The sequence below is a fragment of the Cupressus sempervirens genome, chromosome 6, assembly GCF_028749045.1.
Source record: "Cupressus sempervirens isolate cs-2001-9-10 chromosome 6, ASM2874904v1, whole genome shotgun sequence".
Classification (NCBI taxonomy): domain Eukaryota; kingdom Viridiplantae; phylum Streptophyta; class Pinopsida; order Cupressales; family Cupressaceae; genus Cupressus; species Cupressus sempervirens.
Genome location: NC_143123.1, coordinates 18,812,172 through 18,838,878, shown reverse-complemented (window position 1 = coordinate 18,838,878; position 26,707 = coordinate 18,812,172). Strand labels below are relative to the sequence as shown.

Here is a 26,707-nt window from a genome sequence, read left to right as displayed (position 1 = left end):
GATGTATATATGTTCCAAGTAATATGATGTATTATATATGCTCTCACATAGCCTATGACACGTGCAGTGGATGTTATTTAACATATGTACTTTCATTGTATTAGTTGTACTTATGCATTTTCTTATGAGATTATGTATCTATTACTTATTTATGATCATGAGACATTGTACTTGAGACTTAAACTAATTAATATAACTTCTTAATATAACTCAATATGAAGGAACCCTTAGGGCCCATTTGGCTGCAAGAATTATCGAATTCGGTATTTATCTATGCTAGAATAAGCTCTCTTCTGGTATTCGTGCATTCTTAAAATAAGTTCTAGAATATCATTTGGACCTATTTGGTTGACCTGAAAGAGGAGTCGAAATATGCATATTCTATGTTTGGTTGCAACAATTGAAATAGGAATTGGAATAAGTTTTTGTTTTTATATTTTAATAATTAATTATTATTTATAGTTTCGTAATATTTTAAATTTTAAAAAAATATTATAAAAACTCATTTTTTATTAAATTTTTAAAAAGCCATTTTAATTAGCCTTTATTTTATTTTTTAAATTAACTTTATAAGTGAAAGATATACCACAACCTTTGAAATTCATTGAAACTCAAAGAACATATTATATTGTATATTATAAATTTAATTCTAAATTAAATCAAATTACTTTAATGAGTATAAGATCAAAACTAAAATCATTTTATTTTAAATATATTAAAGAAAATAAAAATACAAATAAGTTGAGATCATTAATATGGTATTTAAATGATCTTTCAATAGAGTCTTAATTATAAGACTAAATGCAATATTTATTTGTAAATATAATTTAATGAACATTTAGAAAAGATATCAAATTTGATATTAATCTTATTTTTGTCATTTAAAAAAAAGTACATATTAAACGTTAAATAATGTTGACATAGTTTATATCTTATGATGAACGGAGAAAATAGTCCAAAAATGCATTTGAGTGGCAAAATACAATGAAATAGCAAAGTCGCAGACCCTACAACCCATCAAATTGGATTTATTAAAAACTAAAATAAGAATATGCTATTCTTATTCCAACTTTTTTTAGGAATTCCACTATGCACATTTTGGGGTCAAATTAGGATAGGAAAATTCTAATTCCAATTTTGTATTTTGCAAACAAACATCAAATTGATGAATGTGGGTATTTAGATTTTCCTATTCCCGCCCAATTCTTGCAATCAAATGAGGCCTTGAGGAATTGAAATTGTATTTGTAATTGCTTATGTGTATTTGATGTGTATGTCTATATTGCTTCCGCAATATGCTATCTTCATGTTGTTTAAACTTTTTTTTTAAAAGTTCAGTAAACATTGTCACATGTTAGGTTTATTTCTCTTGGGTTCTCAAGCGGGACGTTACATCTGGTATTAAAGTCCAAATTTCAACATTGGGAACTCTGGGCATATTGTGCGTCATCGCTTGAGAAATTAGTAAACTTGCAACTTGATTAAACATTAAACCTATGTTGACATCAAACTTGAAACCAAACGAGTGAACTACAAACTTTGAAACGACACAATTTATGAAATGAAACTGGAAAACTTATAACACTTTCTAGATTCTTGCTTTATGTCAATGAATTATGAACTTATGTTTTATGATGGATTATGAGATGTTGTTCTTGTATTTTGATGTTGTAGGAGAGATGACTTCTGGTTCTAGATCTATTGTTAGGGGTCGTAGCTCAGGATGTGGTAGAGGTCATGGGAGAGGTAGTCACTATAGCCCTTCCTTTGTTCATTCAGAGAACCCTATTTAGGATGAGGCTAGAGGGGATGATAATGTTGAATAGTATGTTGAGTCAAAAGGACCTATCACTATAGACTTGGTCAAAGAGATCCTAGAGCATTTACCTTTGCAGGATGGAGTTCATCATTAAGAGTATGGGGAAAGAGATAGGTTCAAGAGTCCTAGAATAAGGAACCTAGAGAACATAAGGGAGTCCATCTAGTTCAACCAAATGGACTTACTATGGGTCAAAGTCAAACCTTTCAATGAAGAAGGTACCAAATATGATGTTGAGAACTAGTTGATCACACTAGATAGGTGTTTTTCCATGCAAGACTTTGACTCCAACATCAAAGCAAGATACATCATCACCCACTTGAAGGTCTTTGCAGTCATGGTGGAGTATATAGGAGAAGAAACTTGAGGGTAGATATGTAGATTTTCATATGGGAGTTGTTCCTCAAGCACTTCTATAAGTGATTCCTATCAGAGAAGTGGCAATAGTAAAGGGTAGATGAGTTTGATGACTTGAGATAGGGTACCATGTGTGTAGTGGAGTATGAGTGAAAGTTCTTCGAGCTTATTCATTATGCAAGAATCAATGATAGCTCATCATTAATGGTCCAAACTTTCATTAGAGGAATTAATGATAGCATAATTGGGGGTGTTAAGGTTTTCCAACCTAAAACCCTAAAGGATGAAATACTATGAGCTACTTTGGTTGAGGCAAGTGTGACTTCGAATCAAGACAATTTACTAGGTGTTTAAGCTAAAGGATCATCTTATTCAGAACCATCTAAGGGAAACCAGTCACAGGGAGTTGGAAGCTCTAAGAATCCTCCTAACTTCTCTAAGGGTAATCAAGAGTAGCATGGAAGAAAGTTCTTCCATGGTAGCAGTGGTGGTTCACAGTCAGGGAAAAATCGCAACTAACAGCATAGTATGCACAATAGATAGGATCGAGCTCCTCAGGGTCACAATCAAGGATGCTAGTGTTGGTATTTTTCATCAGTCATGTGCACTTGGAGCTTGGGGAGGCTTTAGTGGAGATTGCTACTCTTGTGGGAAACATGGTCATAAAGTGATCAATTGCCCTAAATGTGCACCTTAGTTCTTAAGTCAGAGGCCTACAGCTTCAGAACTTACAATTGGGGACGTAGGTAGATCTTGGAGGATATTTGCAGTAGGGTCTCATCCTCTTACAAGGGGAAAGGGTCCAAGAGGACATGCACATTGAGTTTTGAGTTTTGAGTGTGTGTCTTTCTAGTAGTCTTCCAGGAGTAAGCCTAATTTGGGGGGGGGGGGGGGGGGGGTGGATGTAATGCCCACCTGTAGTTTTCTTTTATGTTATGATTGCCAAATATTCATAATGACACATTGTTATATTTGAGCTTTCAATTAATTTCTTTGTGATTTATTATGATACTTACCCCATACTTGTATGCGTATGGTGTGTGTGTCTGTTTTATCTTCTGCCTGATGTGTTTAATGTGGTTAAGGGAGGGAGTTGTAGTCGCCTACTAGTCAAGATCTACACAATGTACCACTCCCTATCATTCCCTATTTAGTTTATATATATATATATATATATATATATATATATATATATATGCACATGCTCGTCTTTTATACAAGATGCAAGTAGCAGGCATTGACTTCCCTAAATTGCAAAGATGAGCGCATCTTATTACAATACACAAATTGTGACAATAGGAAGATAATGATTGAGTCCAATCCTAGCCATAGTCTAAATACTTGTCCTACAAGGAGGACTCATAATTGAGTGTCTACCCTTTTTTAAAGTCATGAGTATTTTTTGCTTATGTGGTTTAATTCTTACTTTGGCTGATTTTCCTTATGCATTTACCTTATGCATTTCTTGAGGTTTGACTTGGTAATTTGCTTGATAGACTCATTATTTATGATTCTTAGATCGATCATTGATATTGATTTATGAAATGTTATTTAATTTTAAAACATGGAAAAATGGAAAAATAGGACAATTTTGCATGTTGGAGTTATTTACATATTCAATAAAATTAAAAGATTTAATTTAAAGTAGTGATTTAGAAAACTACATTAAAAGGATTTAAAAAATAAATATCAAATATTAGACTTTAAATATTGTGTAGTATTATTAATTAATTAATTAAGATTTAAAAATTAGTAGCATTTAAATAATGTGCTTAAGTTATCTTTATTTAATTAATAAAAATAAATATCTTTTATGAATATAATTTAAATAATAAACTGAAGAAATAAATTAAAAAAATTAATTTTCTTCTCCGTTCTTTCCTACCAGTGCTTGTTTGAACGGAGGTACTCAATATTGTAATTTCTCTAATTTATTAATATAACCTAAAGGCTTTGGCTATTTACTGATCAAAAATAATAATATTTATAATAATAATAAAAGAATATTTTAATTAAATAGTGGATTCATTGTGCATGAAAGGAATAGTTAAATAAAATATTATAATTTCAGAGCTTGTGGAGACAAAAACCCTAAAAGGTAATTAAAGTTCTGTATTAGAGAGTTTTCGGGCCATTATTATACACGGGTTTTTAGGGAGCAATTTTTGGATTTGGAGAAGATGGAATTTTCGAAGGGTCTTGTCTTAGCAAGGGTTTCACCAGGTTGCTAGATTACTAGCATCAACATGAGGTAGGATTTGAAAACCTATGATTACATATTCTTTGAAAAAAAAACTTTTTGCTTCGTGCTTTCTAGGTGCTTGAATTTTGATTACCAATTCAATTTTATTTGTTGCAATTTGTAGGACTAAATTGAGACATATTAAATATAAAAAAATTTAAAATTATATCTAAATATATATATATATATTATAAAAAATTTAAGTTTTTTGGGGGCGAGGGTTCCCAAGCCCTACCCCAAGCCAACAACTACCAAAGGCAGGTCGTGGTTGCCTAAGGCAGCACACGAGTTGCCCAAGACAGGTGTGGCTACCAAAGGCAACACGTGGGCTGCTTCTGTGGCAACCACCACAAGAGCCCCTAGGGCATGACTGCAGGCCCCACTGGGGTTATTTCTTATTTTTTTTATTTAAAAAAAAAAAAAAAGTTTAGTTATTAATTTAAAATATATATATATATCTATTAAAATAAATTAAGTTTTATTTTATATATTAAATGATTAATATAGTTTTTTGTCTAATTTTAATTAAATAATTGTGTTATATGTCTTTTTTTACTTTGCATAGTTAGCTTAATTTTATTTTTACTAAATGATTTATTGGTTAAATGCTACAATTTTAAATGCATGTTGAGCTCTAGATTTATTACATATTGAGATTAAATGTATTTGTGGCTCTAAATCTATACTTGGAATCATTTTAATTAGATGTCGTTCTCTTAATGAAATTTAATAATTAAATACACCAACTTAACACGATAATCTTATAGACTCATAACACTTATTTTTTAAAATTTGTGAATGAGACTTTGTATGTGTTTAAAACTTTAACCATAGGGTCTCCATTTAACCTTGAGATCATGTGTAATTGATGATTTAAAAGACGTTCTACTAGTCAAATTAAAACTTTAGAAGACAAACAATTGCTTATGCCATGGGATTGGGATATATGTATTTCTTCTTGAGTCTACTTGTGATTCTATGTTGTCTATTCATGATGGTTCTTTTTCCTGTGAGTTGTTAGCTAATCAACTAGGACGTACATTAGAGATTTACTTCCATGATTTCTTTATGATGCTTCTTCATTTTGGATATCATGACAAGCTTGCATTTTAAATCTAAAAGTGTATTTATGAGTTTTGCTATGTGGTCCATTTATGTTTACTTGGGTTGGGAGAACCAACTTGTTTTTGAGTTTCATGTTGAGGAATTGAGTTTGATCATTATGGGTGTTGTGTTATGGTACACAACTATGTTTTATGTACTTAGGAGAAGTTGTCTAGGTACATGTCTTTTGGAGTAGCTTGCAGTAGCGGTTGAAAACCCAAAGAGGTCAGTGCGAACGTAACCTATTGTAAGTTATGTAATAAGTGATAATCTAGTAATTAATATTTTGGGAAAACACTAAAAAAGATAAGTTAGAGATATTGCCTCACCCATTCCTTGAGTGCTTGTATAGACTAAGGATGGAAAAGAGATGATAGTATGATTGATTTGCCTCACTTTCATGAGAGGGTATTCTAGTTCCACATGTGGCATGTTGAGGGTCTAGGGTTCAAAGTAACCAGTCTAGGGTAACTCAATGCTTGAGAGTTTGAGGTCTATTGAGATAGTAGTAAAGGGTAACTCAAGTAGTTTGACCATGTGATGACACTCCCTAGTATGTAGCATATCTCTCCTCTGTAGATTTTGTTTGTACCTCTGGTGGTGTACTTATTGTTGGATTTATTTAATGCAGTCATTTACTTTTATTGATGGTGATTGATGATTCATGGATGATGTACTTTTGACATGTGGTCTTTGACTTGAGGTGGATATCTTTCATTGGCTTTATCTAGTGATTATAGTATTTGGTTTATATTTGGTTTATGTATGATGTTTTGTTATGTGGTGTTGGTATTATATTGAGTGTTCATTCTAATTGGATTATCTTATCTTCTTGAGTATTATGCATACCCTTGAGGTAGTTGTTGGCTATTAGGATTCCTTGCCTAGGAATGTTTTATGATTAATTAACCATATATGTATCATTCATTATCTTCCTTGCACGATGGGAGTGAAAGCTTGACTAGGTGACCACATGGTAGGGAGGTAGTGTCTTCTTACCATTTGGGTCCCCCTCACATTGTCAACTATTGGATGTTCGGTGATGAAGTTGTACCTTTATCATTCTGATCTCAAAGACTTCTTTTCAATTGATGTATATAAGTTAAAAAAATATTCTGATGTATTGTGTTTGTTTTCACATACCCTGCAACATGTACAATGGATGTTATTTAACGAATTTACTTTGATTGTATTAGTTGTACTAATGTATTTTCTTATGAGATTATGTATCTATTACTTCTTTATGATCATGAGACATTGTACTTAAGAGTTAAACTAATTAATATAACTTCTTAACTTAATTCAACATAAAGGAACCCTTGAGGAATTGAAACTATATTTGTAATTTCTTATGTGTATTTTATGTGTATGTTTATATTGCTTCCACATTTTTCTATATTGATGTTTTTTAAACTTTTAAAAAAATAAAAAAATTCAGTAAACATTGTTACATGTTAGGTTTATTTCTCTTGGGTTTCCAAGTGGTGCGTAACACTCGATGGGCCAATAAGGGTCATAATGTGCCCATGATTGGGCCCTATTTTGGGTCCGCTATTTAGGTCTTGTGTCTAGATACCTTTGGGGTCTTAATCCCTAGGATGATTGCCCTATGGGAGTTAGTCAATTCTAAGCCCTATATAAGCCCTTCCATTTTCTCCATTTCTCATCCATCAGGTTTGCATCAAAGCATTCTAATGATCAAATTTTCAAGCATTTAAATCTTCAAGTCTTCAAGCATTGCTCCATTGAAGATCAATGATTCAAGCATTCAAGAAATTGAAGGAGTTTATCTTCAAGATCTTCTTCAATCTATTCAATATCCTTTGTTGCATCTTCTACATCAATTCATCTTCATCTTCTTAGTCAATATCAACTGGTGAAGTAAGCACTTACATTCAATTTGAGAGATCCTACTATTATAAGGTAAATTATTGCATTTACTTTACATTTCATGCTATTTCAATTCAAGGTTAATTCCTAAATTGAGGCTGACCAAAGAAAACACCCATCGGCAACAAAAACCTTTTTTTTATTATAGGTTGCAAATATCGAATTAACGAATAGGTTGCATACACTAGTACATTTGGGTTCATTTTTTGACCTTTATTGGTCAAATTTTTGACCAAATTTGACCAAACCATTGGTCACTATTTTTCTGGTCAAAATTTCAACCAACTCTCTGGTTGGTCAAAATTTTGACCAATCTATTGGTTAAAAAATTGCCAAAGCCATTGTCTAAGTTCAAACAGGAATTGGTCAAAATTTCGACCAATGAAGGTCAAAATTTCAACCAAAAAAAGTAGAAAAAAAAATTTGGTGTTGGTGGAAATTTCGACCAACAAAGGTAGAAAAAAATTTAGGTGTTGGTGGAAATTTCCACCAACAAAGGTAGAAAAAACCCAGGTGTTGGTGGAAATTTTGACCAATGAAGGTGGAAATTTCCACCAACAGCTAGGTGTAAATTTTTTCAAGCATTCTATAAAACAGTTCACATGTCTTGCCTATGATATGACATTTTACATGCATCCTACACTCTCTCATCCAGCTGATGATGGATTACGCAAAGTGATCTGAAACCATGATTCTAAAAAACACACACAGTCAAATCCAAAATGAACTTGCACTACAAATGGATTGTGGAAATCTGATATTGTTAATTTTGCATGCATGTCTACTAGGACAAATATGTGTTTAAGTTGTGATTGTCCTGGTAGACATGCATGCAATTTTACCAATATTAGATTTCTACAATCCATTTGTAGTGCAAGTTCATTTTGGATTTGATTGTGTGTTTTTTAGCATCATGGTTTCAGATCACTCTACGTAATCCATCATTAGCCGGATGAGAGAGAGTGCAGGATGCATGCAAAATGTCATATCATATGCAAGGCATGTGAACTATTTTATAGAATGCCTGAAAAACACTAACAATAACTAATATGAAGAATATATAATTAGTTATATGATTGAGACAAATCATGGACCAGTGAGTTGGTCAAATTTGGTCAAAAATTCAACCAATAAAGGTCAAAAAATGAACTCAAATGTACTAGTGCAAGTATGCTCGCCAAGTTGACTCTTTGAGTTTGGTCATCAAGTCACCCCACCAAAGTGCCTCATCAAGGTCAGTCTTTAGGTCCGCTCATCAAGCTTGCTCACCAAGTCAGCTTGCCATGTCGCATCTCTAGGTGGCCTCGCTAAGTCGGCTCGCCAACTTGCCCGACCAAGTTGCTACTTTAAGCCCACTCACCATGTTAGATCACCAAGCTGACAATTGAAGTATGCTCACTAATTTGACTCTCTAAGTTCACTCACCAAGTCCACCCCCTAGACCAACTCTCCAGGTCAGCTCACCAAGTCACCCCCACCCAGTCACCTCAATGAGTTGACTCATTAAGTCAGCTCACGAAGTTGACTCACCCAGTGGTTTTACCACCTTGCCCCAACAAGTGGGCTCACTCAGTGTGCTTGTGAAGTTTCCCCATAGAGTTGCTTCTCTAAGCCTACTCACCATGTGAACTCACTTGGTCGCCAAGTTGACTTTTCTAGTACGCTCGCCAGGTCTGCTCACCAAGTCAGCTAACGAAGTGACCCCACCAAGTCATGTCACTAAGTCGTCTATTCAAGTACGCTCATCAAGTTGACACTTTAAGTTTTCTCATCAAGTCACCCAACCAAAGCACCTCATCAAGGTTAGTCTTTAAGTACACTCAGCAGGTTGGCTCACCAAGTTGTTTTGCGAAGTCACCTCACCAAGTGACCTTGATAATTTAGCTCGCCAACTTGTGCCACCAAGTCGCCACTTTAAGTCAACTTGCCATATCAGCTCACTAGGCTGACTCCCATAGTCAACTCACCAAGCTAACAATTCAAGTATGCTCACCAAGTTGACTCTTTAAGTTCGCTCACCAAGTCTGCCCCCTAGGTCAACTCTCCAGGTTAGCCCACCAAGTCACCCCCATTGAGTCACCTCAACGAGTTGACTCTTTAAGTCAGCTCACCATGTCGACTCACCTAGTGGTTTTACCACCTTGCCTCAGCAAGTTGGCTCGTTATGTGTGCTTGCCAAGTTACCCCACTAAGTTGCTTCTCTAAGCCCACTCACCATGTTAGCTCACTTTGTTGGCTCACCAAGTTGACTATTCAAGTACGCTTGCCAGGTGGGCTGGCCAAGTCACCCCACCAAGTTGATTGTTCAAGTGCACTCGCCAAGTTGACTCTAAGTTTGTTCATCAAGTTGCCCCACCAAAGCACCTCATCAAGGTCAGTCCTTAAATTTTCTCACCAAGTTGCCTCGCCCACATGTCCCACCAAGTCCCCAACTCTGCTCACCAAGCCGACAATTCAAGTGCACTCACCAACTGGCCTTGCTAAGTTGGCTCACTAACTTGCCCCACCAAGTTGCCACTTTAAGCCCACTCACCATGTTAGATCGCCAAGTCGGCTCCTTAAGTGAACTCGCCAAGATGACAATTCAAGTACGCTCACCAAGTCAACTCTTTAAGTTTGCTCACCAAGTTCGCCCCCTAGGTCAACTCTCCAGGTCATTTCGCCAAGTCACCCCCACCCAGTCACCTTAATGAGTTGACTCTTTAAGGTAGCTCACCAGGTCAGCTCACCCAATCATTATACCACCTTGCCTCAACAAGTGGGCTTGCTATGTGTGCTTGCCAAGTTGCCCCATCGAGTCGCTTCTCTAAGCCCACTAACCATGTCAGCTCACTTGGTCGGCCTACCAAGTTTACTGCTCAAGTATGCTCGCCAAGTCAGCTCACCAAGTCACCCCACCAAATCATGTCACCAAGTTGACTTTTCAAGTACGCTCACCAAGTTGACTCTTTAAGTTCACTCATCAAGTCACCCCACCAAAGTGCCTCATCCAAGTTAGTCTTCACCAAGTCACCTCACAAAGTGGACTCACCATCTCACCTCACCAAGTGGACTCGCTCACCAAGTTTTCCCCCTAGGTTGATTCCCCCAAGTCGACTCACTAAGTGGGCTCGCCAAGTCACCACCCCACCATGTTGCCTCAATGAGCTGACTCTTTAAGTCCGCTCACCAAGTCATCTCACCGAGTCACCTCAATGAGTTGACTCCTTAAGTCTGCTCACCAAGTTAGCTCTCTAGGTCGTCTCACCAAGTTGACTCACCATCGAGTCTCACCAAGTGGAGCTCTCTAGTAGGCTCGCCAATCTGCCCCACCAAGTTGCCTCTTTAAGGCCGCTGACAATGTCAGCTTGCTAGGTCTATTCCCAAAGTCGACTCACCGAGTCAACTATTCAAGTATGCTCACCAAGTTGCCTCACCAAGTTGACTCTTTAAGTTCGCTCACCAAGTCCGCTTGCCATGTTGGCTCATCGAGTTAGCTCACCAAGTCACCCCTCCAAGTCACTTGAACGAGCCAACTCAATGATTTGCCTCACCAAGTTGATTATTTAAGTCTTCTCTCTAAGTCAGCTCGCTAATTCGCCTCACAATTTACAACTAATTTTGGCAGTTAGTTTCTATGAAACTATCCATATGTAGTAACTAGCTTACCAGATCTTGGTTAAAAAGATATATACGTACACAAACATGTGAAAGAACATACATAAAAGTTCACATGTGTCTCTATGTTTGTATGTGCACTTGTGAGAGAGGGAGGGGGAGAGGGTAGATTAACAAGAAAACCATACAGTTTTTCAATTGAATGATAATTTTCTTAATTTATAACTTATTTGTTTTAAAAAACATTAGAAAAGAAGATAAATGCTAGTCATTTTAGACTTCACATTACCTATCTTGGTGCCAGTCTTGCTGGAATATTTACCATCTTAGATGTTACTTCCACTACCCTTTTAACTATAGGGACCTTCTCTCTCGCAAACAATTTCCTTTTCTCGGGAATTTCATTTTCTCGGGCCATAGATGAATTCTAACCCCCACACAAGGAGCTAGGTTTGTAACAAAAATAAAGTTATATTTGCCATCTGAATCCTGACAAAATTCCAACCACAAAAAAAATTCTCATTAAGCTTCTCAAACCAACTGCACATATTTTATGCAAAATAAATTCCCAATGAGGACAAGAAATACAATCGCATGCTAGAGTTAACTTTCAATTAAGTAGGGAATCATATTTCAAAATGTGAGAAACATAACAATGAAACTTCACAATAGAATTATAAGTCAAAACGAATGCCAGCTTCAAATTTTCAAGAACCCCAAATATTGAACTAAAATATGCTACAAACAAAGAAAAATGACAATCTTCACCAAAAACTTCCTCGAGTGGCTGAATCAAAAGTCATAAAAATCTAACATACACAAACAAACAAAGTTAACTTGGCAAATAAGATTGAATAAGTACTAATAAGATGGCATAATTTGAAAACCATGCACAAAGCCATCCTTTCTTGCAAGGATCAATTTTTTCATCTTAATGACAAATATGTTCAGCCAATGAATCAGTTTTAGTTGACAAAAATTGTCATTTCTCCCACAGTGTTAGATATTCAGCACAGGTGTTGAACATATTTGTCATTAAGTTGAAAAAATTGATTTGTCAAGATTGCTTTAGGAAACCTTTGCTGAAATATCCAACATTATGGGAGAAATGACATTTTTTTCCAACTAAAACTGATTCATTGGCTGAACATATGTGTCATTAAGTTGAGCAAGATTGATCCTGGCAAGAAAGCAGGGCTTTGTGCACGGTTTTCAAATTCTAACATATTACAACTTGGCAAATAAGATTAAAAAGTAATAATAATATGGGATAATTTGAAAACTAGGCACAAAACCCTCCTTTCTTGCAAGGATAAATTTTGTTCAACTTAACGACAAATATGGTCAGCCGGTGAATTAGTTTTAGTTGATGAAAATTGTCATTTCTCCCAATATTTTGGATATTTTAGCACAGGTTTCCTATAGAAATCTTGAATTTGGTACCTCTATAAGCTTATTTTGAAGGGTTTGATAATCCCATGTTACAGGAAATAAATACCATGATACCTTTTTAAATTAAACATTGAGTATAATAGATGAGGTATCATTCTTGCATAATATTTTTAAGCCAAAAAAACCACTCCACATAGATATATTAATAATTTGTGTAAACGTTGTTTGAAGAAAAGATGAATGGAATAAATCCAATAAATTATACCTTTTGACCAAGAGACTTTCCTTTCAAAATATTACTCCAAGTATAATCTAGCCCCTAGTGAATACAATTCGCCACTTTATTAAGTACTCAACACTAAAGGAGTGACCAAAAGGTAGTCCATTTCCAATCCACATAGGCACAAAGTTCCTTTTTGGTCAGGACATGACATTGCTTTCTTTTACCGTAACATATGTTCTTTTAATTTGACTTCTCTAAGTATTTCTTGATTTAATAATGTCAAAGTTAGGAACAATCAAGAAATAGATACACTGCATTGCAGTGTTACTATTAGATACAATAAATCAGATATTATAGTATTTACCATAGTCTGTTGCAATTACTAAAATTTTAGCAAAAATTCATTCTGTCAACTAAGCTCACAAGTTTCTTTATGTCCATTCATCTCCTCCTTCCATCCATAGCCAATACTATCACAGTTGTCCCCTCAATGTATAAATCTCTTTCTCGGCTATCATCTGCCCACTTAGTCGATCCAAGATAGGATAATTGATCTTTCATCCATCCAAGCTCCCCTACAATAAAGATCTTAAGCAGATGAATTCTTGTATTTCAATCATGTGATTTTTCTAGTTAATGAATGTTTAATGACTACACATACAACTGATTCTCAGTGAAAACATTAAATTCAAACAGGGTGTAAAGAGTGACTATTCATTTAATGATTTGACTCAAAAACCATTTTAAAACTATTCCAAATTAAAGAGGTCTCGTGTCAAAAGTATACAGTTTCTAGACTCACAGAAGATATAGAATGTTAAGCAATGATTTAGTTATAAGCTTATAACTAACTTGAATAAAATACCAATCATTTGCATTCAACTGAGTACAAAGATACACTCATGACATAAATTCCATATTTGCAATCAAATAATCTGCCTTTAGTGTGATGTTACCAAGTTCTTCAACTTAACTGTTCAAGTTTTGAGAACCAAAATAGCATAAATAAATATCAGATAAATCAAAGCACATAAACTCCTAAGACATAGAGATTTACCCTGGGAAAACCCTCCTACTCGAGGGAAAAACCCAACCACACCAAAAGAGATTTCTTCTTTGAGATCTAAAATCAATTCAATAATCCCTTGCTTGAGATTGACGACTTCAACAATCTATCAACAAAATAAGTAATAACCCTGATAATCTCCTAGAGACATCTATACAGAAGGTGACTTGCAGAGAAATAACTCATTCATAGACAGATCGAGTAGGTAACAAAAATAAACTCTATCTCTTCATATGCATACAATTAAAAATGTGTCACCAATATACAGAACAATCTGCCAGAATATCAGAACGTCTGCACAAAGTCTGAAGCACATAGAAAAAGAATATTGAGTGTCTCTTCTTCCATATCTGGTTCATATAGAATAGACTTTTTGTGAACCAAAACATGATCTTTCCAGTGGCATGCAAAAGGATAGTTGTTACAAGCATTGATAGTACTCAAAATTTCCTTGGCGGCAATTAAAACGTAATTGATGACATAGTTTATGACCATGAACTGATGAGAATCGACATAAAAATATGAAGACATCAAAATATGTACAAGGAACAAATCATCCACGATGAAGAAAGTCAGGGAAGTCTCTTAGCTGGATGAGACCATATATGGAAAACTCTCACTTGGAAAAAACATGCCAAGCCCAAAAAAAGCTAAGGAAAAGTTCAGCCAATTTTTAAAAAAACTCTAGGGAAAACTTGGGGAAAAACTCGGGAACCTAAAAAAAAGCTCAAGTTCAATTAATAAAGACAATGTTTTTGTGCAAAATTGAATGAGAAGATGCATCCAATGAGTTAATTAATGAGAACACAAAAGAAATAGGTGGAGCTTAGATATATATTAATACAAAGTGGGTACAAAATCACATTCTTGTGCGAAATGCTAATGGCGAGAAGCAAAATAGTAAATAGTTTCTATAAAACTAGAAGTAAATACATCATTGCAGTTAGTTTCTAAGAAATTAGAAGTAAAATACATCATAGTAAATAGTTTCTATAGAACTAGAAGTAAATATATCATTGGAAAATAGTCCAGTTAGTTTCTATGAAATTCGCCTGTAATACTAGAATAAACTTTAATAATTATAATCTCCATTAGCTCTTCATTGTAAAACTGAAGACAATTAAAAAATAAGTAAAGAATGCAATCTACTTGGTCTAGATCTTTTGCTACAATAGTGTTTCCTAGTGCAGCATAAAATGCCAATTTAATGCGCTCATCCTGAACAGTTACTAAGTCACATAAGTGTGGCACACCTTCTAGTGTTCTAACTTTCTCCTTTATTCTTTGAAGATGGTTCTCTTGCTTCTCCTGAATAACATAGCAAAACAAAATGATAAGTTATTATAATTTCTTCAATCTAATAAGATACAACAAAATGATAAGTTCTTAGAAGGAAGGATCATGCAAGTAAAGATGAAGAACTAAATCACTCCAAACACCACCAAATCATAGCAGAAAACAAGAAACTTCTAGATTTCTTTATAGAAAACAAGAGTAGAATCGCCGAGATGCAACTACAATTTAAGGCTAAAGCCCCAATAATCCTTAATTGCTCACATAAAAATACTATTATCTTTGGCAATTCTTAGTGTTTGGGCCCTACAATGCTAGATCAAACAATATCCAGACCAAAACAACCATATTTGGTCCAGTGATGATTTGGAACTAGCTTTTACCCCCCGCCTAGAAAACAACCATATGATTAACATCATTACAAAGATAATAATATTATTGTAATGTAATGAAGGAAAGTAAAGATGAAAAAGTAGGCATTCATCTGAATCCTGTTTACACAACTCACAAGACAACAATCATTTGGTATGAAATTTACACCATCTTGAGCTTCAACAAAAGGATGCCTGCTCCCCTTAAGTATAATGTCCCCTTCCTCCTAATAACTCAAATACATGGAAAACATATATTTAAAATAATACACAACCATTAGTTATAATCATAAATTTAAAATGGAATTACATTTATATAAATAGTTTTATGTTTACTATTCAGAAAATAATTATAATTTTCTTCGTTTACTTCCAATAGGCTAGTATTATTGCATTCACTTTTGCACTCTGAGGGTTCCTTTAATTGCAGGTATAGGAATGGAGAACAAGAATGCAACATTGGGAATAAGAATGGTTATTCCAATGACGGCTATTTTTTGGAATGGGTATAAAAGCTCATTTTACAAGTGAAATAGGACCCTATTCCAATTGACAAACCAAACAAAAAATAATGTATTCCAAAATTTTCTATTCCTATTCCAGCAATTAAGAGTGGCCTAGAACCTAAATTTGGTTCTCTCATTAGAAAGGTCTTTGAGTTCAAATTTACTAATAAAAATTAAATTTCACACTAATAAATAATCTAAATTTCTCATGTACGCAATAGTACTTGGGTGCTCTTCATATAAATTTATAATTAGAAGAAAATCAAAATCCAAACTTTTTCATACTACAAATTATGTACAATGGTAACAAATTTGAATATAGAAATCTATAAGTTTACGATCATCAATTGATAAATTGAGAAAAAACAATAAATCTATAAAAAAAAATGTAATAATTGCAACCAATTCACATCTTATGCACATTCTAACAAGGGACGCGATGCATCACAGTTCCTACCATATGCTATAAAGTTAATGGACTAAGAGTTAATGCATTGGGTAATGAGGAACAGTAATGAAAAGACATCCACATAGAGAAGCAATCCAAACATGATGGCATGGATGCAATGCTCATGAATCATTGCCAGCTAAAAGAGGTTTATTTCGCTGAATCGATAGTGACATTCACTTTCTTGCAAATATTCATGTTTCTTGATGGAGGTACTGACTAAAAGAATTGTCGAAAGAAACATACCTGAAATTCAAGAAAAGTTAATTCTAAAACACAAATTAGAAGACAAATATTCATCCCTTGATTTTTTATGAAGCTGTAAAAGACTTACAATCCATTTAAGGATCAGAGTTTAGGTCCAAAAACTTGTGTGGCGCCTTATGAATGAAGTTTCATGGGTAAATCTGAATCTTGCAGGATCTGCTTCAACCAAGAAGAAAACAAATTCATTGGATTAATTCAAATTTAATGGCATAAAAAATGAAAAAAAAAAAGGCATTTTTGCTACAGATATATGAAATTATTGGATGAGATGGGTAACATCCAAAACCCACTTCCAGGGTTGAGCAAAGTCCAATTCATTTACAAGAAAATTCAAGAGTGCTCACCATTTGAAAATTGATATTCCAATGTTTCAGTTTCCTTCTCCCATGATTTCCAACGCCTCATCTGAACATTGAAAATTACTGTTTACTGAAAAAATGTGTTGAATGCATATAAACATCTGATACGATATAATCTTAAGCCTAATCTTACTAAATAATGCCAATAAGCATTATTGAATTGACAGTCGAAAAAAAAATTCTCCATTAAACTTAATTTTGCTATTCCTAAGCCCATGGTTATGATGTTGTACAAGACATGGAAAATTGCCAATATGAAGATGAAGATGTGGAGTTAGTGCATTCCACCCTCGGGACAAGAGGATACATGCCCTGCACACAAAGATAGAAACTAATTCTTAGGTCAATATAAGAATATGATAACTTTGCCTCAAGCTAAACTTGAAATAGGCTAGAACTGTTTGAAACATTCCCTAAAAGCATCATAGAAGCAAAACAATAAGACATGGGATTTCATGGCTACCTTTTGGGAATAGTGATCTTGACCCCCAGCAAGAGAAGCCAAAACATGCCTCGATGGGACTTGTTCATTAGATTAAAACAAAGAGGAAACATTTAGTTTTTTACATCACAACGAAAGACAATGCTTCAACTTTCCTAGCAAAGTAGAGTTAGCTCTCCCCTCCCGCTAATAATAATCTAAATCAAACAAATCTCATCAAATTAATAATAAAATTTAGCTATAATTGATTAAATAAAAAATAGAGGTGTAAAATTGAATGGACTGCCTGACCACCCACAAGAAGCTTTGTTGTCAAGACCAGAGAAGAGGAAAGTTTATGACTACAATATATATCTGTTGAACAGACCAAACTGCAGATTTCAGTCCTAGGAGAAAGGCAAATCATACCTGTGAAAGCCCTTTGTTAGGGAAGGGCTACTAGTGATTGAAATCTTTCTTAAATATAGATTAAAAGAGTTCAGTCATAGGAGAAAGATGAATCATACCTATGAAAGCACTTTGTTAGGTAAGGGCTACTAGTGATTGAAATCTTTCTTAAATATAGAATAAAAGAGAAAGGAAACGTTTAGTTTTTTACATCACAACAAAAGACAATGTTGCAACATTCCTCACAAAGTAGTTACCTCCCCCCTTCCTTAGATAATAATCTAAATTAGTCAAATATCATCAAATTAAAACTAATAATTAGCCATAATTGATTGAATAAAAATAGCGCGTAAAATCGAATGGACTGCCTGACCTCCTACAAGAAGCTTTGTTGTCATGACCAGAGAAAATTTTACAACTAGCACTTGTACTTGTGTGTCCAAGATTACACTAATTGTTACGCTGAAGATAGTGTTTAGAAATGGATAGTTTCAGTGATCAGTAAGATTCAAAAAGCATATGAAATCGACAACAAATGTGAATGATGCTTGAAATTTGACCCACAAATTCACCTTGAAATCTGACCCACAAATTCACTTGCCCAATAATTCTTCTATATATAATAGATTACATACACCTAAGTGCTTGAAGAGCTCAATAATTCTTCTACTCTTCTTGCTTACAATATGGTTTAAAGATATAATCCTAAGAAATGAGGGCACACTCAACCCTTAAATGCTTGCACACATATCAAGTATGCATTACACCAGTTCAAAAATATTTCAAATCTTCCCGTGCTTCAAAAGATTATCATGACTTAAATAGAAAAGCTTCTTCAAGAAAAGGTCAAAATGCGACAACATCTTACATTCTGCCTCTTTCAATATCAGCAACATTTGGGCTTTTTCTTAGTGCACTGAGCCTTGTTGTTGTTCCAAAGTTCTTATCTTCTCTCCCCCCTACATGCTCTACCCAAATCCTACAGTAAGTAGCTTATCTTATTTTCCTAAGCATCCTACCTTTCCTCTCTGAATGTTAGATAATAAGCATTGGGAAGCACATGAAAAAATTCCTAGGAATTGTGTCACATGAATAGTTTGCAATAATTCTTAGACTTCTTACAGAACAAACAAAGGCGAAGTCTGGGAATAACAATTGACAGTTGCTCCTTTTCCTACTATTCCTCACAAACATTTACATTCTCTATACCAAGGAATCTCAGAATTCGCATAGTCAAACCACTGAGAACAAAAGCCTTGCACTAAACATAACAGTCCCTTTTTCTGCAAACCTGAACATATATTCATAAACCTGGTGTGCCCACTAAAACCTTCCATATTCTCAATTTGTTTATCAACCATTGAAAACCCAAATCAAAATTTCTAGCAGACTTTCAAAAGAAAACTAATCCATTGCTATACACGATGATCAATATTTGTTCTCAACTCCAATGTTTAGACACTATATAATCCTAACAAAGGGACAAATCTTGCAAAAAACAAAGTCACTCTACAACATACCTGTTATGGAGTCAGGCCATCCATTGCATCAGATACTTCTTTTTTCTACTCTGGATAAAGATGCTAAATTATAATTTTTTTGGCAGCATTAAAATGGCATCCACTTAAATTTGAGGCAGAGGCAGTGTCATGTGGGGTGCAAAGAAGGGGTTGGGCAGCACGGTGACTTGTTTTTTGGAAACCCCCTTTTCTTTCTCCTGCATGAAAATATCTCAAGAATTTCTCCCAAATGTTTAACGAAAAAGGGCAAGTGTTCATGGAGGTCATTATGTGCTTCCTGTTGTCATTGAAAGATGTCCATGTGTTGAGGAAGCAGCTCTATGGTTTCTCTCCTTTACACTTCGGGAAAACCTTTGTAAGCAGCACTGTGGCTGCGCAACCTTAGATGCTTCTCACTGTCCATTTCCACTAAACGGGCATTGGTAATCACCTAGAATTTTATTTTTCCAATCTAAATCTCCCCGAGTTGAACCACTTTTTGGCCTGAATAGGACACTTCCAGGTAGAGGAACCCCTGAGAAGTAGCCTATCGGCTAACTAGACTAGCACTTGTACCTATAGGTCCAAGATTAAGCCGATTGTTTGGCTCGAAATTGTCTTCTCAAGGAATCATTAACAAAATGTAACACAACATTATTTTTGTTGTAGTATTAATTATAATTTCATCAGTGTTCATAAGCGCTACATCAGATACAACATGTTGTAAGAGGCTATTTGTCTTCTCGGTGTACTGGATGCTAACTTGAATCATGTCTTGCATCTTTTCTTTGTTTTTGATATTGCTCTTAGAGCTCAGGGGGTATGCTGATTAATTCATTATTTGTTGATCATGAGAATGAGGCAACCTTGGTTCATTTAAATCATCAAGTGAACATGAATAGCACAACAAATGTAGAATGTTAATATCGAATAAATTTCAGAAAATAAAACATAAGTGAGCAATTGAATTCCTTATAAGAACCGTAGTCAACATTTGTAGCATTTGTAGGTTAAGTCCATAATTTTTTAGTCAAAGAAACTATTTGAAGACCAACAACTGGTAGCAACCTTAATTTATCAGACATGATAGTGAAAAGAAACTTAAATTATTAAGAACTTCATAATTATAATTGATTAAAATAATTAAAGTTTGTATAACTAGAAAAAAAAGTTGCTCTATAGTTTGGAGCAATGTACGAATCTCATTCAATTTTGGAAAGGAGTGATTTATGTCTGGTAACTTTTTAAAACAATAATATTCAAGTAACTCCAAGGTTCCATATTTCTTACAAATTTGGAAATTAAAAAGGAAGTTCTAAGAGTGTGCAACATTATACATTCAATCATAGTATAAAATTACCTTTCATTGTTCGATTTGAACAATGAACCAACACACTTAAGTTATATACCCTCTCTCATTCAATGAACTATAGATTTTTAATATTTAGTTAAAGAATACAAATATTGTTTATTCAACACTAATCTATTAATGATGGACCTATATAATATTTCTGATATCACTACTTTGTCTTCCATTTCTTACTTAGTATACATTTAATTTAATAGATAACTTCATATGATGTTGACGAGATCTTTAAAAATTCTCAAAACTTGCAGCTAAACCAATCTTAATAATAGTGTCAACCTCAAAACATATATAATAAGAATATTGTTAGTCTATTAAATTATCTTATGAATTCAACCTATATATATATATATATATATATATATATATATATATATATAGGTTGAATTCATATGCCCTATACTCCCCTACCGATCCCACCTCTCTATCACAAGGCCCTATAGGGATTCTGAATGCACCGGAAGGCAACAAGAGAAGAGGAACATCGATCGGCCATCTCCAGCAATCACCCAACTATCCCTACCCCTTGGAGGGCTAAATTATACTTCTTGCGAGAAGTACTTGACTGTGTTGTAATCGAAGCATATATGCCTTTCCCCTCTAGGATTTAAACTCGTGAACTCTCTTTCAAGGGCACAAGTTCTCTCTATACAACTGCTTGTGACTTGTTCATAGAAGATGAGGAGGCTTTTGGCTAAATTTGGAAAATGCCCTTGTGACCAAGTTTACCATATGGAGGATTAATTGGGCAAAGATCGGCTAGAACTTAAAAATGCTCACCCCACTGCATATTTACCACTGCTTATTCTATTAATTCCAACAGACAATTGCACAGAACAACTTTAAAATTTGAGTAAAATAATAAATGTTGGATTATTTTAACAAGTGCTGGATAAGAAAGCTACAATCAAACTTATGCACGCTCTGTTCCCAACTACAGGCTACAAACTAGTCAAAAATGGCCCTTTCTTTTCTTTAGCATGTATACAATGAATGTAAGGTCTTCATAGGGAAATTGATCTAGAGAATTCAATAAAAATCTATTAAGCAATGTCAAATACATATGTGTCTACAATAGGAAAAATTGAGCCCATCTGCTCATGCTTTGGGTTTAACAACAATCAAGAAAAGAAGAGCATGCCAGGGACCAAACGGATGTTGAGTTAACTATAAAAGATATATGAGAATATATTTCAACTACTGTAATCATCTCTACAAATGTACCTCCAACAAAATTGTCAAGATTGGCCATTGTGAAACAAATATATAGGCTACCCTATTTTACTTATAAGTAGATTTGCCAAACATATTCAAATATAGATGACACTGAAACTCCATCGTTGAATTAAAATCTGCTTTCAATTGATAGTGCAATGGCCTGCTAGGATTATTCAACTCCAAAAAGATTTGACCCTAGGTAAACAATCAGAATTTCAGTACAAAGAAATCTACACAAGAATAATATGGTGCAGGAAACATGCCCCGAGCAACTAGGTGAAAAGTTTGTAGACAACAATGTTATCTTCAACGACTGGAATTAGTGCACCCGACCATATCAGCCATTTGATTTTTGCAATCCATATGTCAGAGAGTTAAAAGAATATAGTCCAACTTAGCAAATAGTCAAATAAGCATGTGAAGCCTAGCCTTTCATGGGCACTATGCACATTTAGCTCAGCACAAGACTGGTCTATTTCCATAGAATCGGTGGATAAATAGACTACAGCACACAAAATTCAGGATGTAAAATGACCAAAGAATAGAATCCAAACTTAAGTGTGGAATGTACAAAACCAATGGACATTTGCTTCAATGGCGAAATTAAGTGTGAAAAAATAGTAAAGTCTAAATCCACCATATTCTCAGTGAAGCAACATGAAGACAGAACTGGTAATTTAATTAAAGAATTGACCCCCACAAATACCATACAACACACAATGTGGAACAAACAATTCATCACTCTCACCTTTTTGATGCCATTGTCTTCCAAGAGTCCAAATGCAATTAATTGCAATCAAATTTCCCAATTCTATTATCCCACTCCAATTAACCCAATCTGTTTATTGTAATGTCATGGTGGTCATTATGTCCTTAACCCTACTCATGAAAATGGTATCAAACAACTCTGTGGCCTCCCTCCTCTATATGTCGGATGGCCTCTGCAAGTAGCACAGTGGCCGGGCAGTTGGTTGTGCTCCCTCCGAGAATTAGTCTTACTACCCTTGTAATGTTATATCCAGTAAAAGCTATATGCATCAGATGTTTTTAGCATGGAGACCATTACCAGCAAAGGGCATCATGTTGCCATCGCCAAATGTCTCTAGCACAGTGACCACTTAATGTGGGCTTACTTGCTAGGTTTTGAGCCTTGGTATTATTGTCTTGATTGACCCATTTTCTGCAATAGACCATATAGTCGACATACTATTAATGGAATCTGCATTACAGGTTACTTGAGGTCTAGCTCCATTTTTTTTTATATTTATAGTAGATGAGAAGATACAGTAAACCTCATTCTAATTGTGATATTGATGTAATTTGTTTATCCTGCCAGAAAGTTTTTTGCTTCATCTATTGTCCTTACATAAGTAGTAGCCTAGGCATTCCTTATTAGATTGAATTGTTTAGTGACAAAAACTTTACATGAACATTTCTTACTTTTTTCCTTTGTTTAATCAGTGCGTTGAGACTTGATGAGAACTTGTGAACCCGGATCTTAGTCAAGCTTAGCAAGTCTTGCAGACTTGGCGAAATATGTGAAGAAAAATAGGGAATCAGTTCGAAATTAAAATAAATAAATTTATAAACCTCTGTTACACCAAATATATGGGACAAGTCTGCAAGGAATAGGGGATGCATTTCTAAGGTGAAGCAAGATTTTGACAAGAACGAAACAATTGAAATTCATTTCACTGTTGAAACATCTTTACTATGGAGAGAAAAAGTAGGGAACTAACTGTAGCTTTCACATTAACATCGTATATGAAACAGCCATAGATTGAATCATAGAACCAAGCAGTTAACAACAAAAATGCTTTTGAATGAAATAAAATGCACAAAAAATTATGTGACAACTAAAACCATTGCAAGTGACTTAGGAGTCTACAAGAATTGTGTCATATTGTCGACGATACCGATGAAAGAAAATGGGAAAATCTTGCAGGAAAAAAATTATGAAACCCTACAAAAACCAAAATAGTTTTTAAAATGAGACTACGCAAAGCCACCCTCCCTATAGTTGCTGCTTCAATCAATTCAGAGCAAGTGAAAAAAAAATCTGAAAATATCATGTTTTTGGAGATACTAAAATCTTGAGGTTTTGCAACCTTCTAAACTTAAACAATTGCAAGTTTTTAGGCATGGTCAAACAACATTGTATCTATCTGCAAATCATTTTCATAGTATTAAATTTGAAGCTTACTTGACTATATTACCAAACCTTAAAAATTGAAAGAGAGCCTAAGGATCAAGCTTGGAAATATATCTAGCTATGATTTCCCATTTTTGTTAACTCACATAGGAGTGGATAAACCTCTACGCAAACTTTCCTCCTGTCTTTGGGCATTTGGTTTCACTTTGGCGGTGGGTAGAATATGATTTCGATTGCCCAGGATTCAACGCATCCTATTCAACTAGAAGAGCATTAACGATAAATTTCTCCTCTATAAAATGTCAGTAGTTGTGGTAATGCAAAAGGGTGGAGGTGACAACAATGCCGCCCCATTAGGATCACTATACTTCTCTAGCCTCACCAGACTTCTCGCTTCACATTTCTATGTAACAACATACCTTGCCTCAATTTTTCCTCAACTCCTGCAATCAATCCCTCAAATTGAAATTAAACCTAAAATCCTCTACCAAAAATCCCAACAATACAATGGTGGTAGTTCTAGAAATGGTGACAGTCACAGCCAGGCACCTACGTGTCTCAGACAGGGCTTCTACCAAACTGCTCTATGGCATATTTTTCGAACAAACTCTGGCAAGCACCTCTGTGTCAAGGCTTTGTAATGACAGGTTGTTCTATGTTCACCACAAAAATCCTCTTCCACTCCCTCATTTTGAATGAAGACCCCAAATCATCCCGTGCCAGAATAGTTTAATGATTGAAATTTTCTGACTGCTAACCAAAGATAAGTAGCCATATATCTACTGAAGAGACCAAACTACAGAGTTCAGGCCTAGGAGAAAGACAAAGCATACCTGTGAAATTGGGAAAAATGGTACTCATATTGGAAGCATCTAACCTACAAAATAGTGCAAAATAGTCAAGCGTATCGATATGATTCAATCTGTTGTAACACAAAAAACCCGCGCACGCGAAAGAGAAAGTGAAAGTGAAATGTTTCTTCATTTGTTTTGATGTATAAGGCCTGTGTTGGTCAAAATTTTGACCAACATGGGCCTTACATGTAAAAAAAAGAAATTTTTTGCCTTAATATTTCGACTAACCTAAACTTATTTAGTTAATGGTCAAAAATTTTGATGAAAAAATGAGGTTAAATGTAGTAGTGATATTTGAGTACTCTTTTCGGCTTTCTTTAGAATTGTGAAGTCTAAATCAACATCACACACATTATATTAGGCCCTATTCGGTTTCCCCTAATGCATCAACATTGACCACCACCCCTAATCATCTAGTTCGCCCTCGATAGATTACCAACAATTTCTAGGTTTTGTCCATTGCGTAGTTTCATGTGAAGATCCGACAATTTCCATTCATTATGATGAGTACAAGAAGAATAACAACATATTCTAAAAGTGTTTTATTTACCTTCTTTAAATTTTTAGCACTATTATCTACACCTACCTCTAGCTTATCATATTCATCTAGGGTTTTCAAGGATTTATTTATCTTTCCCCTTATTCTTCCTAGACCTAGTTTGCATTAGTGTTCCTGGCTTGTTTAGTTAGCACTAATCTTTATAGATATAGTTCTCTAGAATCAGGATTGAAAGGGACTTTCTCCTTAATCTACCTATCTTTATTATGTTGTGTATGGTGGTTATTTAATGAACTTCAGTTTCATATCCCTAATTTATATTTCCACCAATATATTTATTGGTGAACCGAACCATCAACATTTCCACTTTTGATTTGGTGTTAGATATCTTATTAAAAGTTAAATAATTGCATTCTCTTATATTATCTTTTCATTATTTATATCTTTTTTACATTGCACTGGGTTTTAGTTCATATCATAACGTTAGATTTCTTTTGTATCTTCTTGCCATGTTTGGTGTATGAGCTTTACTACCTTAAATCCTACTTATAGTATTCCTATTAGGAGAAGTCATATACTCATGGCCCTTTTTGATCCGGGTTCCTATTCTTATGAACCTTAATGACCCTATGGGTTCTCATGATCCTAATCCTTCTATGGAGCATGACTCTTCCCACTCACCTCATGATGAGGATGAGGCTTTAAGGGTTCCTCTTGAACAAGTTGATAGACTTGCTACTGAGATTGATAAAATGCATGGTTGGATTCTTCAAGAAAATCACATTTCCAAGAATATTGATGCTTTTGACACTCTTAATAAATTGATCTATAATGATGAACATGTTGTTAATATTTTGTGTGCCTTTACTCACATTGTCCATACTCATGTTAAGATTTTGACTCAAGCTACATCTGAACAAGGAATGGTCTTGCATGCTTCTACCATTGACCCTGCTTTGCCTGTTTCTACTCCTATATTTATAATTTTTACTTATTTTGATCCTATTGTGATAGCTTATTCTAGGTGTCTAATCCTCTTGGTAGTCTTAATATTCATCATTGCTAGTGAGTATTGTGCATGTTTCCTTGTCGGCTTCACAACCTTCATATAATAGTGTTCCTTTCACTTATCCAAATCCTCTTATGGTTATTCCTATTGTTCCACCCATAGTTCATTCTATTCTAGTTAATTCATACACCCTTCGTAGTCTATCTAATGTGCCTATGCCACCTATTTCTTCTAATGATTTCACTATGCTTAACCTTGCTTAGACTGTGTCTTGTTTGCAACAATGACTATAACGCCTCACTTGAGAACCCAAAAGAATTAAACCTAATATGTTACAAAATTCACTA

The 26,707-nt window shown here is 34.6% G+C and overlaps 1 protein-coding gene across 8 annotated transcripts; it reads right to left on the bottom strand.

Moving 5' to 3' along the window:
- Nucleotides 1-12,682: 12,682 nt before the first annotated feature.
- On the bottom strand, nt 12,683-24,954 carry LOC149550846 (uncharacterized). Of its 8 annotated transcripts, XR_016352622.1 has the most exons (8): nt 24,832-24,948; nt 17,398-17,456; nt 17,168-17,246; nt 16,920-16,980; nt 16,643-16,731; nt 15,492-15,581; nt 14,944-14,998; nt 12,683-13,199 (listed from the first exon to the last, which is right to left on the bottom strand). XR_016352622.1 is itself a non-coding variant. In XM_089786427.1 (5 exons), the coding sequence occupies exons 1-4, from the start codon at nt 17,487-17,489 to the stop codon at nt 14,955-14,957; spliced, it is 276 nt and encodes a 91-aa protein (XP_089642553.1). In that variant the 5' UTR covers nt 17,490-17,778; the 3' UTR covers nt 12,683-13,199; nt 14,944-14,954. The 8 variants fall into 8 exon arrangements, 1 of the variants encoding a protein (XP_089642553.1); XR_016352620.1 differs by lacking the exon at nt 15,492-15,581 and having other exon boundaries at nt 24,832-24,954; XR_016352619.1 differs by lacking the exon at nt 24,832-24,948 and having other exon boundaries at nt 17,398-17,778.
- Nucleotides 24,955-26,707: the final 1,753 nt, after the last annotated feature.